Source organism: Pogoniulus pusillus, chromosome 23, assembly GCF_015220805.1.
Source record: "Pogoniulus pusillus isolate bPogPus1 chromosome 23, bPogPus1.pri, whole genome shotgun sequence".
Lineage (NCBI taxonomy): Eukaryota > Metazoa > Chordata > Aves > Piciformes > Lybiidae > Pogoniulus > Pogoniulus pusillus.
This window is the reverse complement of record NC_087286.1, coordinates 19,414,313-19,429,302: the sequence shown is the minus strand read 5'-3', so window position 1 is coordinate 19,429,302 and position 14,990 is coordinate 19,414,313. Positions and strand designations below refer to the sequence as shown.

General features: G+C 46.7%; 1 protein-coding gene across 4 annotated transcripts; it reads left to right on the top strand.

Moving 5' to 3' along the window:
* The first annotated feature begins 2,388 nt into the window (after nt 1-2,388).
* INSIG1 (insulin induced gene 1) lies at nt 2,389-11,836 on the top strand. 4 transcript variants are annotated; one of them, XM_064162823.1, is made up of 6 exons: nt 2,389-2,631; nt 3,621-4,036; nt 6,430-6,554; nt 7,262-7,428; nt 7,934-8,033; nt 9,512-11,836. In XM_064162823.1, the coding sequence occupies exons 1-6, from the start codon at nt 2,576-2,578 to the stop codon at nt 9,539-9,541; spliced, it is 894 nt and encodes a 297-aa protein (XP_064018893.1). In that variant the 5' UTR covers nt 2,389-2,575; the 3' UTR covers nt 9,542-11,836. The 4 variants fall into 4 exon arrangements, with proteins under 4 accessions (XP_064018893.1, XP_064018896.1, XP_064018895.1 ...); XM_064162826.1 differs by having other exon boundaries at nt 2,593-2,614; XM_064162825.1 differs by lacking the exon at nt 2,389-2,631 and adding an exon at nt 3,080-3,139.
* The last annotated feature ends 3,154 nt before the right edge of the window (nt 11,837-14,990 follow it).

Genomic DNA, 14,990 nt, shown 5'->3' with positions numbered 1-14,990 from the left:
ACTTGTCAGTGTGAAATTGATGATTGGACTCAAGGAGCTTGAAGGTCTTTTCCAATCTAGGAAATTCCGTGGTTCTGTGTTTCTGTATTGATTCAGTGATGCTGCAGCCGATTTTACTGTCCCAGAACTTTGTCTCTACTGTGTGAAAGAAGCCTGGAAGAAAGAAGGGCATCACCACATCTTATTATGAATATTGAAAAAAAAAAAAAAGGAATAAAAGATGCTGCAGGAAGTAGCAAAAGAGACATACCCATGAGGAAAGGGAAAACACAAGACTAAAAACAAAACTACTGAAGAAGTTCTTTCAGGAAATAAAACCAGCAGACACAGCAGAAGGGAACGTGAAGTCTGCCCAGATGCTGAGAATATGAGTAAGAGAGAAGAAAAAGATTTAGTCCAGAAAGGCATCTTCTCAAATAAAGTACAGATGTAGCAGAAGCAAGGATGAATTACATTTGTTTCCCAGAGGTCAACTCCAGAAAGAGATTTCTTACAAAGATGGGTTGTTTTATCTGTGATCCCCAGTCCTGCTGATAAATCTCCAAGTGATTCGACAAGGAAAAAGAAAATCCCGGGGAGTAAGTTCCAGCCCTTGTTTAGAGCTGCCAAAGGTATTGCTTAGCAGTCTGGGGACACAGATAAATTGCTTGTGTCAATTCAAAACCCCTACAACAGAAGGAAAATGTTATGTCTGCATGTGATTTCCTGGAACAAATCAAATGTCTCTGCAAAGGAACTCATACAATGTTGATAAGATATTAAGACTGTTTTCTCTGAAAATAGTTCAACTTACACAGCAGGTCCACTGGGTCACAGGGAGAAAAAGAGAGAGAGAATTAAATCAGGTCCTTACAAAGCCTGACAGCAGAATTCAAATTATTTTAGCATATAAAACTAAAACCAAAAGCTGTTTCAATGAACTATTGAGATAAAACAGCAATGGAAACGGAGTATTTACAACTCCACGTGCAGAGGACACCTACACAGCAGTCCTGCAGCAAAGTCTGCCAGACAGGGCTGGGCTGATCCCAAGCTAGTCAGTATCAAGAGAAAAATACTGGGCTCTTCTGTGGCTTCCAACAGTTGCACTGACAATTTGTCCATCACCAGGGCAGTTGACTATGTCATCCAAAGCCACATTGCTCAGCAGGCTCAGCTATCCTCTTTGTATCCCAGCAAGATAAGAGAAGGGGTGGCCATACCCAGGTTACTCTTCATAACATACAGAGAACCTACATCTTTCTATATGTTTGATTCCATAATTTTTTTTTCATAGAATCAACCAGGCTGGAAGAGATCTCCAAGATCATCCAGTCCAACCAATTTGTTACATTTAACTTTTCCTCTGGCCAGCCTGATCTAGGGTAGGGTGTCCCCTACCCTAGTAGCCTGATCTAGGGGGGTTGGAACTAGATGATCCCCGTGGTCCCTCCCAACTCTGACTAGATGATTCTAACTCATCAGTGGAAAACAAACAGAAGCATCACTGAACCTTGATGGTCCATCATGCTGTCTGTCATGGGCATGGCTAGAAACTACTCTTAAATCCTTAGCATTGTAGCTTGGGAAGCCAGTTAGTCCCATACTAGACCACACCTTGAGTAATGTGTTCAGTTATGGGCCCCCCAGTTTAGGAGGGACATTGAGATGCTTGAGCGTGTCCAGAGAAGGGCAACGAGGCTGGGGAGAGGCCTTGAGCACAGCCCTACGAGGAGAGGCTGAGGGAGCTGGGATTGGTTAGCCTGGAGAAGAGGAGGCTCAGGGGTGACCTTATTGCTGTCTGCAACTACCTGAGGGGTGGTTGTGGCCAGGAGGAGGTTGCTCTCTTCTCTCAGGTGGCCAGCACCAGAACGAGAGGACACAGCCTCAGGCTGTGCCAGGGGAGATTTAGGCTGGAGGTGAGGAGAAAGTTCTTCCCTGAGAGAGTCATTGGGCACTGGAATGGGCTGCCCGGGGAGGTGGTGGAGTCGCTGTCCCTGGGGCAGTTCAAGGCAGGATTGGACGTGGCACTTGGTGCCATGGTCTGGCCTTGAGCTCTGTGGTAAAGGGTTGGACTTGATGATCTGTGAGGTCTCTTCCAACCTTGGTGATACTGTGATGCTGTGATACTGTGATACTCTTTCAGAAGATGTTCTTTCCTCACATGAGAAAAGCCATGCTGGCTCCAGTGAGAAATCCATTCCTTCCTGCTGCATTAACAGGCAAGCCTCCAACGTGTGCTGAACAGTGAGCAGCCCAAAAACAGGAGCCATCTCCTCTAGGCCACTTTCCCAGCTCCGTGCAGCACCCAGAGGGTGAACTTGGTGTAACTGTATTTGATGACGCTACACTAGATTGGGAACACTGTGACCCAGACTCTGCCTCAGCCTGCTCAGGTTGGCACTCGGGAGCCTGGAATCTGCCAGGCACCCCACGGCTGGTGGCTTGATGCCGTGCCTGGGTTTGGCACCATCTCGGTAAGCAGTCATGGGTTTGGTGGGACCTCCTGAGACCATCATTTTAGAATTACAACAGCCAGCATCACCGATCCCTTGATCTTCAGGAGACGCCGCAGGAGACGCCTTCAACCTCCCCTATGACTAACTCCCCTTTCCCAAAGGGACAACGCTCCACGGTGGGCTCGGCAAGCAGGTCAGAGCTGGACTGTGCATGGCACCGCCACCTTCATCACCACCAATACCACTGCTATCACTCTCACCCCTACCTCCATCAGCATGGACACCATCACCATCATCCCCATCGCCTTCATCACCCCGAGGCGAGGCGGGGCGGGGCGGGTCACCCCCGGGCTCCCCTCAGGGCGCCTACATCGGCGAGGCTGCGACTACCGCGGCGCGTACCCCCTTTCCTTTCCTTTCCGCCCGGCCCTGGCCGGCGGCGCCGCGCGGCCCTGCCGCCGCCAGCCGCGGTGCGGGCGGGCGCGGGGCCGGCGGGTGGTGTGTCCCGCACGTCATATCAGCCGCCCGGGCGCGATTGGCTGCGCTGCCTCACCCGACTGGACGCGGGCGCCGGGGCTGGCGCGGCGGCTCCCGCGCTCGGCGCTCGCGCGCGGCCCCGCCCGGCGCGGCGCGGCCCGGCCCGAGGGGAGGGGCGGTGGAACGGAGCGGAGCGGCGGGACCGTCGCTGCCTCCGGCCGCGGGTAGGTCGGCGGCGGGTAACGTGACACCCGCGGCTGGGGGCTTATAAACCTTACGCGGAGCACAGGGCCTGCGGTGGTGAGCCAGCAGGGAAGTGGCAGAGCGGCAGCAGCCCTCTGAGGTGAGACGCCCGCGGTCCCGGTGCCCAGCGAGCAGAGGGTTGGGAACCCCGTTCCCGAGGGCGAGGAGGCGCGGGCAGACGATGCCTGCCTCTGTCATCCCCTGGGCCCGAGCCCGGGTCACTGGAGCCGGGGGTCTCGCAGCCGATGGGCCGGGGCAGGCGCGGCCTCTGGCCCTGTCATACTCAAGTGGGTCAGGTCACCTAGGGGCACCAGGGCTGCCGACGTGCCCCCGACCCTTTGGGCTGTAAGCTCTTCGCTCCGTGTCCCCAGACTGATGCTGGAGGAGGCAGTGTGTGTCGTGGATGTGAAAGCGGTTCTGCTGTTGGGGTTTTAACAGCCTGTCCCTGTATGTGTGTTTCAGGACGCCGGTGGAGCCAATGCCCAGATTGGAGAACTGCGCCTGGAGCTGTGCTTGCGCTGCCAGAGGAAGACACAAAACCCAGCTGGGGGACACGGCGGCTGGGCTGGCCGCCAAGGTGGGCGAGATGCTGAGCTCCTCGGTCTCCAGCCCTTCGCTGACATTGGTGGGTCATGGAGCACGCACCCCCGGCACCTCCAGTGCCAGCAGCACCAGCAGGAGCAGGAGCAGCAGCACTTTAAACTTAAGTCAACACCTAGTGCAGAGGAGCGTGGTCCTCTTCGTCGTCGGCGCTTTCATGGCCCTGGTTCTGAACTTGCTGCAGATCCAGAGAAATGTGACTCTGTTTCCTGACGAGGTGATTTCTACTCTCTTCTCCTCCGCCTGGTGGGTGCCCCCGTGCTGCGGGACTGCCGCTGGTGAGTTCTTGACCTCCGGGTGCGATCTGGTGTTTTTCTTCCCCATCCTCCCAGGTGAAGGAGAAGTGTTCGGGCTGGGTTTGTGACCCGTGCACACGGGAGCTTGGCCCTTCCATCACACAGCGAGTGATGTGAGCTCTCGCCTTCGGAAGGCGAGTTGTGCCCGCCCCAGCTTTACCCATGTGCAGGAGCCACCCGCGCGTTTCGCGTGTGCCCGGAGGCTGCTTTTTGAGCCGGTGCGCTCCGAGCGTGGCTGAAGCCTGTTTTCCCGTAGCGCGGTACGGCCTGGAAGCGTCCGAGAGCAACTTCAGCACCGTGGCGCGGGGGCTAGCGCGCAGACACGCTGCCGCCGTTTCTCCGGTGACAGGTCGATCTCCGCGCTGGGCTTCCCCGCTCTCCCCTTCCCCTCCGCCCTAGGACCGGGTACCGGTGGGCGCGGTAGGGCCGCGCCGTGCAGCGCCGCCGCCTGTCTCCGCCCCCCGCCGCCGCCCATTGGCTGCCGGTGAACTGGTGAGAGGCGGGCGGCGCTCGCCATTGGCTGCCGGCGTGAACTGGCCACGGGCTGGGCGGAAAACAAGGAAGTCACGTGCGCCGCGTGCTGCCGTCCCGGGCGCGCTGCCGTCGAGTCTCGCTGCTCCGCTGGCCTGCCGCTGCTCCGCTGGCCTGCCGCTGCTCCGCTGGCCTGCCGCTGCTCCGCTGGCCTGCCGCTGCTCCGCTGGCCTGCCGCTGCTCCGCTGGCCTGCCGCTGCTCCGCTGGCCTGCCGCTGCTCCGCTGGCCTGCCGCTGCTCCGCTTGCCACCCGCCCTCGGCAGTCGGTCCTCTCTCGCTGCCCGCGCCTGTCAGTGCGCTTCGCTAGCCCCTTTCCGTCCGCCGCTCGTTTTACTGACGCCTGCGCTGCTTTTGTCCGCGGCCCTCTCCTGCCAGCATCTGTCCTCCAGCCACTGCTGGCCCTCCCGCTGCTCGCACACTCCTGCCAGACCTTGACAGTCTTCAGACCGCCGGCTGCCCGATCGCGCCTGCTGGCCCCTACCTGCCGCTGTCCACCCCTGCCCACCCGTCTCCGGAGCTGCAGCGCAAAATGCGCCATAAAACAGTCTGCGGTGCCGTTGGCGCAGCATCCGGCATTCCCCTGATGCATTAGTAATCCCTTCTATCCTTGTCAAAACGAGATAAGGGCTTGGTGAAGGACCAGGGGGTTGAAAATGCATTACTGTCTTAGAAAATAAATTCACTTTAATCTTTTTAACTGGCACTATGCTTTAAATAACTCTCCCAGATGTTGTTTTTAATGCAGTGGTGTTCTCAAGTCTTGTTATATCACGTTCATGTTACCTCATAGTAAGGGAGTATGAATGATAAAACATGAACTACTGATAAACTGTGTAGTAAATGGATTGCCACAAGATATGATCCTATGAAAGTTTTCATAGTCCTGTCACAACTGGATTAAACTTTGAGATTTGGCTGTTACTGCAAAGTTAAAGTCTCATTATCTGGCATTAGGATAGGGAAGCTGTTTCAGTATCAGATCACATCTCGTGGCCTTAACATAGAAGTTACTCCTCTTAGGAGTATAAGAAGGAGGAAAGAAGAGAGCAGGTAAGGAAATAAACACAGACGTTATGTACAGCAGCACGTCTAACCTTGCAATTGATGATAACACACGGACTTGCAAGGCTTAGAGGAAGACTCATGTAGTGTTTGTGCTAGTAGCTCAGCTAACACCAGCCAGTGTTTTCCTTCTGCATCCAATCTGTAGGCTGGTAAGGCTGAGCAAATGCTATATGAGGACAAAAAACTTCAGTTAGTAGTATGAGTAGTTATTTTTTTCACTAACACAAATATGATTGATGACAGGTGCTTCTCAAAGCTCAGCTCTGTTTCTGTTCGGTATCAAAATTCATCTGACTTGGATGACAGCATAGGCTGACAGCCCAGTAGAGGGATAGAAAGTTATCTCTGCCAAGAAACTTAAGTCCAGGCAAATATTTAATTCAGGGCCTGATTCACAACTAATGAGTCAGGTTTGTAAAATTGTCCATCCAGCATATGAGCAACAAACACATACTTCATTCCTCTCTTTAATTAAGCTTTCATTATGCTTTATTGTTACAAAGCAAGCATCTGCTGTGGGAAGTAAAAAAAAACTTGAAGTCAAATATGTTAACATTGCAATAGATCAACTTTAAGAGTTCAAACAGAATATTCCTTGTTACAGTGAAGTTTTTTTTCTGAAGTAGAGGGATAATAATTGTCTTCTCTTCATCAGGCTTTCAGAAGCATGAATAGGACCTCACTGCTTTGTCAAGCACTTGCTTGCCAAGCTTATAGTTGGTAACATAACAGTAATCATTGTTTAACAGTTAGTACAAGCAGTGTTGCTTCTCTTGCAGCTGTTGTTGGCCTGCTGTATCCCTGCATTGACAGCCACCTTGGGGAACCACACAAGTTCAAGAGAGAGTGGGCCAGCGTGATGAGATGCATAGCAGTTTTTGTTGGCATTAACCATGCCAGTGCTGTATCCTTGAACTGGTTTACATTGTTGCTCAATATGCTTGGTCTCTTGTCATGAAATAGTCTTTCCCACTCACTTCTGGGAGGATTACAAAGGTAAGGATGGTGCTGGCAGGGACAAACTCCTGTGAGATCTGCAGTACACTGCAGTAGAGTCATAGAATCAACCAGGTTGGATCATCCAGTCCAACCTATCACCCAGCCCTAGCCAATCAACTAGACCATGGCACTAAGTTCACTTAGAAGTGGTTGTGGGTCATTCTGGAAGGAGGGAGGGATAGACACCATAGTATGTGTGGTTTAGCTGCAAGCACAGCAGTGTAATTTGTGTTACTTTAATCTGTATGTTGTCCGCACCTAATGGTTAACACAATTAGCCAGGAATGCTGAATTCTTCTTCGTGTTGGGTTTGAGCAGAAATCCTAAATCAGCAAGGATAACTTGAGACAAAAAATCATAGAAGTTAAATACATTACAGGGCAGTGTATCTTTAGGTGCTCAGTGTGACAAAATTTGATGTTGCTTTTGTTCTCTCACTCAAAGTCAAAAAGAATTACGGTTGCTAGGCAGGTCTGAAAGCCAGATCCATTGACATAGTGTGTTCAGAGACGCACAATCATGCTCACTTTCAGTTTGAGTTCTTCCTTGTTCAGTTTCAGCAGCAAGATGTCTGCAAACTTAGAAGGATTGTCCTTAACATTTTGTTTCCAGAAACTAGACTTTGCAAACAACATGCAGCTGTCCCTGACTCTGGCAGCCCTATCGCTGGGTCTCTGGTGGACATTCGATCGTTCAAGAAGCGGTCTCGGACTTGGAATTACAATAGCCTTTGTAGCAACTTTGATAACTCAGTTTCTTGTATATAATGGTGTTTATCAGTAAGTTATGCTTTTTATATGCTAATGTCTTTACTAAAAGCAGGAGTGCACCTGTGCTGAAAGTTAATTATTAACATTTTTGCCTGTTCTTATAATAAGATGTTTTGTCTAAGGCAGCTAATTGTCCAGTGTTCCAAATGATCAGATTGAGAACTGAGGATGGAGGGTGGGGAGCAGACAAATTGGGATGTATGTTGAAATGGTAGCAGCTCAGCAAACTGTTCTTCCACTGGCCTGGTAGGTTATGAATACATTCAGGAGAGAGAATTTCTAGATGTTGCTGGCTAGGACATTGGGGTTTCAAGGCTTTTTAAGTTAAGAGACTTCATTTGGTGTCACTGGTTTTTCCTTCTGTGTTACTGGGAGGAGGTGTGTGTGTTTGTTTGTTTTGTTGGGGTTTTTTGGGGGGCCCAGGGAGAGAAGTCTTAAGAAGGCTATAGCATCTTGTTAGCAACATAGGAGATAATGATAACTTGTCTCTAATTTACTTCCTTTTATTTCCTAGGTATACATCCCCAGATTTTCTTTACATCCGTTCTTGGCTCCCATGTATATTTTTCTCAGGAGGTGTGACTGTAGGAAACATAGGACGCCAACTGGCTATGGTAATTACAGTATATATAATTACAGCATTTCCTTTAACAATCCAAGTGCCTTCCATTGGTGGTAGTTCAAGAACAAACTATGCCTTTAAGGGTATGACTCACAAACTGACAGGATTAAACAGACACCTTCCCAAGAGTTGAAATGTAAGTGTACAACCTGTGTTGCATGTAGAGTGGGAAGTGTCTAAGTATTTCTGTGTTTTCTGTATTAAACTCTCCAGCAACAGCCTAAATAAGACTGAAATTAGCATGCTGCTTCTGCTATGGATCTCAACAACTCCTGCTCTGCTAGTACTTTGAGTTAACATCTAAGCTAGCTAGAAAAGAGACACACATGGTAGCTAGAAAAGAGACACAAATGGGCTTTCTCTAATTATTTACACAGCAAAACATTTTTGATATGTAGATTAAAGGAAATGTCCCTATATAGCATTAAATTTCAGCACTCTAGAGTCAGATATGCTCTTTGTGGTCACTTAAGATGTAGTTCAAGTATGACTCCATACATGGAATATAGTATAAATCATTATCTCATTTCCTAGCTTCTTAGTTCCTCACTTTAGAGTAAACCTGTCTGTATGCTTGCACATCAGCTAAAAGCTTGGTTGTGAAGAGTGTCCAGATACTGATGGTTAGTGCTAATTTGAGTTAAATTCTGTCTTCTTTGCTACATAGATCCTGGAAAACATCCTTCAAGTATTTAACATCTGGCAAACTAGGGTGGCATTCAGAACTTGGACCTCATAAATATCTGTTGTTTGCTCCTGCTAGAGTCTGCAGAACTGAGAACACATTCAATACTCACAAATACAGTTACATTTTGACTCTAGGATTAGAAAAACATACCTGGAAGCTCTCTTTTAAAGAAAAGCTGGTTAAATGGCTTACACTGACATATTGCAGGGTTTCATATTAGAAAAGTCATAGGATGAAATGAGTAAGCCTGATGCTAGGCTTGGTTGGCAGATGAAGTAACTGATAGAATACCACATTGAAGGGGACCTCAAGGATTGCCTGTTCCAACTTTTGGCAAAAGCACAGTTCAGCCAAGGTGGCCCAGCACTCTGTCCAGTTGAAACTTAATTGTCCAGGTGTCAGTTGTACAGTTTGAAAGAGGGCTATTAAAAAACATGAATGCTCATTAGTGGAAGTGCTGTGTACCTTTTGCTAAGAGCTAAACTGAGGTAGGGAGGAAAACTGACAAAAAATCTTAGAAAAATCAGTGCAATTGGTAATGAGTTTATCAGATGCACTAATTAAGGCAGCACAGACCCATAGTAATTTTGTGTGTGTGTGTGTGCTCATAGTTAAGGAGCATGTCATCATCGAGTTTTGTAAGTCATGTCTGCTAGGTCATTGTCAGCCTAACTTAAGTCAGTTGACTATTTAATCACTGAAAGTACTGCATAACGTAGTCACTTAACCAGATGGCATTAAAATATAACATGTTTGATGAGTTGCTTCTTTTTTATCCATAGGGTATCCCAGAGAAACCACACAATGACTAAACCTTCCCAGAAGACAGCACAGTGCCAGTCTGAAAGCAACATTACGAAGATGTGTTCCTGTTTGAAACTGAAGATTATTTAGAAAAGAAGAAAATAATCTCTTTATGGGCTCACTGCACAAATGACTTGTGGGAAAAAAAAAACAAAACCAACCCACCCAATTATTAATCCACTCTTAGAATAGCCAAGTGAAATTAACTGCTTATCTTGAAATCTTACCCTGATTTACTACATAAGCATTTTCGTACGGCTGTTCTCTAGAAGAGTTTAACACCAAGTTGCATACAATTGTTCAGGCTAAGTGGCAGTTTTCCAAGTATTAGATTCCAGTGTAAGTTACTGAAGCAGCTGCTGTGTTTTAAAGCCTTGAAACTGAAATTTAATTACAAGCTCTTGTATCAGTGCCCAAAGGAAGTAGATTGATGGTGCTTAACAATGATGAAGTGTGGTTTAATAGGAATAGTATTTATCCAAATCTTTACAAAAATAGGGTTGTTTAAAAACAAGAGTGGTCTAAACAGATTAAAGGCATTGCACTAATGCTTTTAGGAGTCTTATGAAGGAATCTTGCCCTTCCTTGTAATGCTGCATTAAGTTTCTCTGATGATGAAGGGAGTTGAAGGGACGAAAGTTTGGAAAGCACTTAGTTTGGAATTCCTAAATTCAGTACAGTAGGTGAGCACTGGAGACAATCTTATTCAAATGTGAGATATATCAAAAAATACCATCTGGAAATCTCATTGAGGTTAGCATTGTAAGAATCAAGTTTTGGCCCCAGTTCAGTCAGAAATTGAAGTGTGCATGAGTACTCCTTAATATTAAACATACGCTTCAGTATCTCACTGAAGGAGGACATCAGTATCTTAAGTGTCTGTGGTGTGGCTGAAAAAGCATGCATTGCAGGCCATTGGGTGTATGCCCCCAGCTCCTTAGATCTGCACTTTCCTCCTAGAGGTCTCCTTGATCTTGCTCCTGTTTGAGTCAGGATTTTGGCTGAAGTGATTTGGGAACAGAAGCAAGCCTCAAATGCAATTTAAACTCTGTGTGAAGAACAGCAAACAGCTTGTTTTCTCAGTTCAGTTTCTGAAAGAGATCACTACTTGGTTTTTGACTACCCTATAGACCTTGCAATCTGTGATTGCCTTCTTAAACAAAAACAAAAAAGTGCTTGTGTCACTACATTAAACATTTGGTGTTTCTTAATACTTAGTTCTGGTGAGCACAACATATTCATTTGATAGCTTAGACCACAGGAGACCTAAATAGCAAGTATTAGGTCTTGAAGTTGAAGTGCAATGTACAGTAAATCTGAGCCTCATGTTCTCTTCAATATCAATCATTTCTTATGAGAGATTAAAGAGAGAAGGGTTCTGAGTTCATTTCAATGCTGCATGGAGTCAAATGGAGCAATAATTTATTTAACTAGTCAGGTTAGTTTTGTTGTATCTTTCATTGAACCCAAATTTTTAGACATACTCCAAGTTTGTGATTATGGTGTACTTGTAAACTTTTATGCATTTGCCTTTTTTTTGGTTGTTGTTGTTGTTGTATTATGCAATTTGTTTTGTGTGTGTTCATTTCCAATCTTACATGGCTTCAGCTATAAAGGCATCAGTTACAGACTGATGGTGAGGCCAGGTAGCAGTGTTCTGCCTATTTTCACTCTTCTAAGGGAATGCTATAACTGCTGCTTGTGCTTTTATTTTTGTTGGTAGCAGGAGAGGTTTAGGACAAAGTCTGAATTACAGAGCAGACCTCAATTCTGATCTTGCTTTGGTGAAAATCAAGCATAATTTAATTGGTGTAATTCCTCAAAGGTTTCAAATTTTAAAGAATCAACATTTTGTAGGACTACTTGAAGAAATTAGGTCCTCAGATCAGATCAGGACTGGATCAGCTCAGCTGTTAGAAGAAGTATGCTACCTGTTGGGGAGAGAGTTTTGTAACCATCTTGAAACCAACTTCAAAATGTAAAACCAGATGTATGTAAAGAGGACAGGTCTCTAAGGATATTTGATCAGTGGAGAAGTATTTAAGACTTATTTTCCAGAGACTGAAACTGAATCTGTACGTGTTAGAGATAATGCAGCCAAAAATGTTAAGTCAAAAGTTCATTTTTTGCCAATATTTCTGAGTATCTTAACCAAAGTGATTTAAGTGTGGAAGAGGTGGGGAAAGGAGTCAAGAACATTTGCACTATTCTGAATTTGAACACTTAAAGTCTCATTCTTACTGATAAGTTTTCAGCAGTGTGTTTGGTTTTACACTTTTTTTACTATTAAAGTTTTAAGATCATGTTTGCCTCGGATTCTTTCTACTCACATTATGCAGGAATTTGTCATTAAAAGGACAGTTGTTATGGTTGCATAACAAATACTCAGTCATGCATACTTAGTGGTTTAGAAAAAATCATAAACTGAGCTTGGAGAGATGAACTTTCAGAAGGGGATTCCAGCCCGAGTTACACAGAAAGAAAAACAAGCAGCAAAACAATCTTGCAATTGTACCAAGAAAGCAGCATGAGTGTGTGTTATGTGACCTAAAGTCCAGAATCTTCTTCTCATTGCATTGGAACATGTTGAAATTCATCCCTTCAACCACAGCATGAAAGGAGCAGGGTAAATGTGCAGATTCTGTTGTGGCTTGGTTATCTGCAGCAGTGATTACTAAATCATAGAATCAACCAGGATGGAAGAGACCTCCAAGCTCATCCAGTCCAACCTAGCACCCAGCCCTATCCAGTCAACCAGACCATGGCACCAAGTGCCTCAGCCAGGCTTTGCTTCAACACCTCCGGGGACAGTGCCTCCACCACCTCCCCGGGCAGCCCATTCCAATGCCAGTCACTCTCTCTGCCAACACCTTCCTCCTAACATCCAGCCTAGACCTCCGCTGGCACAACTTGAGACTGTGTCCCCTTGTTCTATTGCTGGTTGCCTGGCAGCAGAGCCCAACCCCACCTGGCTACAGTGTCCCTTCAGGTAGTTGTAGACAGCAATGAGGTCACCCCTGAGCCTCCTAAAGTCTGAAACATCCTAAAAAGTGTAGACAACAATGAGCAGAGCTGATGGGGTTAAGCAATTCTGAAACTCTTGCATCATTTGGTGCAGGGAAGATAGCAGCTTGCAAATTTAAACAGTCTGCACTTTTACTGCACTTAAATAGCTACTTCAGAAGCTGCTGGTTTTGTGGTGGAAACAGTGGAAGGGTGTTTTGAGCAAATCACATCGATGCAGGAGAGGCTGAGGGAGCTGGGGGTGTGCAGCCTGCAGAAGAGGAGGCTCAGGGCAGAGCTCATTGCTGTCTGCAACTACCTGAAGGGAGGTTGCAGCCAGATGGGGTTGTTCTTTTCTCCCAGGCAAGCAGCAACAGAAGAAGGGGACACAGTCTCAAGCTGTGCCAGGGGAGGTCTAGGCACAGGAAGGAGGAAGTTGTTGGCAGAGAGAGTGATTGGCATTGGAATGGGTTGCCCAGGGAGGTGGTGGAGTCACCATCCCTGGAGGTGCTGAAGCCAAGCCTGGCTGGGGCACTTAGTGCCATGGTCTGGTTGATTGTCTAGGGCTTGGTGCTAGGTTGGACTGGCTGAGCTTGGAGATCTCTTCTAACTAGATCTATTCCATTCCCTTCCCTTCCATGCTATTAGTCTTGGCTTGGCTTTTAAGAAAAAGAATTAGGAGCTTACCTACTTTACCTTAAATAATTTGCCTGTGTTTGGCTAACTTCAGTGCATGCTCCATGGCATCTGAGGTAGCTGTTAACAGCTCCAGTCAAAACAATGGTATGTTGCCTTCCCTGAATCTCTGCTCAGGTTTTGTCAAAAACAGGTTTGGTTTTTTTAAACTATGTAACATATAAATGTAATATATATATATATGTGTGTGTGTTTGTCTAAAGTTGTGTGATACAGCCTGACCTGGAAGAACTGAGCTATGGTGGTCTGCTTTTGAGACAGGAAAGTGTGTACAGAGTTTCTGAATTGAAAAAAAAACCAGCCAGCCCCAGACACTTCGCAGCAAGTTGATGATTTAACCTCTGCATAGCTCCTGCAAGCTCCTTCGGTGAGTTATTCAGCGCTGGGCTTTAAACGTGGGGATTTGCAGGTGCTAAATTAGCCACAGGAGGGCCTATAGTCTGTTCTCTGAATGCAACAGGAGCATATTGAGATGAATAATGAAATTAAGTCTCAATTGCCTTTAACTGCAAATCAGAGTAGCTCCAAAATTCATGAGAACAAAGCATTACAGCCTGGACTAATTGAACAAAACATACTTTATATAGAGGCCACAGAGGGCACTGTCTTGGAAACCTCTGAGAGTGTGAGCAGGAACAGGTTCTTCCAGCTAAAAGGTCAGGAAAATTACTTAGAGCTGCTGGTGATTTCTCTGGGCAATGAAATACCACAAGCGTTGCCCTATACCTAGTTTGGAGTCCTCTCCCTGCATTTACATCCTCCTGTTGTTCAGTGTGACTGCTCTGTCTCTGTGGGCTACAGATGGGGACAGATGAATTACATATGCAATAAAACCACAGTCCTCCTGCTTATCTGTGTGAGAAGAGAATCTGTAGGTTGTCATGGTGCTTCTGGCCTGCTCTGGTTCACTTTCAAAGGCAGAATTCCAACTATGTATGATTAATTTCTATAAATAATGCATTGCTGGCCAGAAAGTAATAAAAGAGTCAGAGCATTACTGAGTTGTACTCAGGAAGGCTCTCCTGCAGCTGCACATCGTGTTTTCTCCATTGCACTAACTCATGTCTGTGCATTAAATAGCTTGAGTGCTGTTATATTGTTAGATTAAGTATCAGAGAAGTGCCACAGAGATTACACCAGCCTGCTGTGCTTCCTAGGAATTCAAATACCAGTTACAAGTCAGCATTTTTTGCACAGAAATCAAGCACAATTACATCATTTTTTTCCCCCCACTCAGCTTGGTAGCTCATCAGTGGTTCCAGCAGTGCCCTGTAGCAGCAGCCAGGCAAGTATCTCTCACACCAGCCTGCCATGGCTTGAGTTGGGCAAGGAGCTGCTAACAGGGGTGCTTCAAGCTTCCTCTTCCCCAGAACAATAAATGTTGAGTATTATTTGTGCTGATGCTGAGTATTTCTTTTCTGACTGCTCACAAAAGCAGCTGAATTGTTCAAAGAGCAAGAACTGGAATAGCCAGAGAATGAGTTACAACTAACCCACGTTTTTGGGGGTGAACAGAGAAGAGAAAAGGATTTTTTCACTCTCCCATTCTCACCAGATAGAGGAGCAAACAAACATTCCTGCATTGCAGAATCTGGCCAGGGACTGCATGGGGTGAATCCTGGAGGTAGTTGAATCTGTGTACAAAAAAGCTGGGGAGGGACTTTTGAGGCTGTCAGGGAGTGACAGGACTGGGGGGGAATGGAGCAAAGCTGGAGGTGAGAAGAGTCAATCTGGACATGAGGAGGAAGTTGTTGAGCA

What these genes read in the sequence shown, in the direction of transcription:
- INSIG1 (XM_064162823.1), top strand. Translation starts at nt 2,576, where the DNA reads ATGACTAACTCCCCTTTCCCAAAGGGACAACGCTCCACGGTGGGCTCG. An exon ending in GTGCTGCGGGACTGCCGCTG is followed by an intron (nt 4,037 to 6,429) that starts GTGAGTTCTTGA and finishes CTTCTCTTGCAG; the next exon opens with CTGTTGTTGGCCTGCTGTAT. An exon ending in GCATTAACCATGCCAGTGCT is followed by an intron (nt 6,555 to 7,261) that starts GTATCCTTGAAC and finishes TTTTGTTTCCAG; the next exon opens with AAACTAGACTTTGCAAACAA.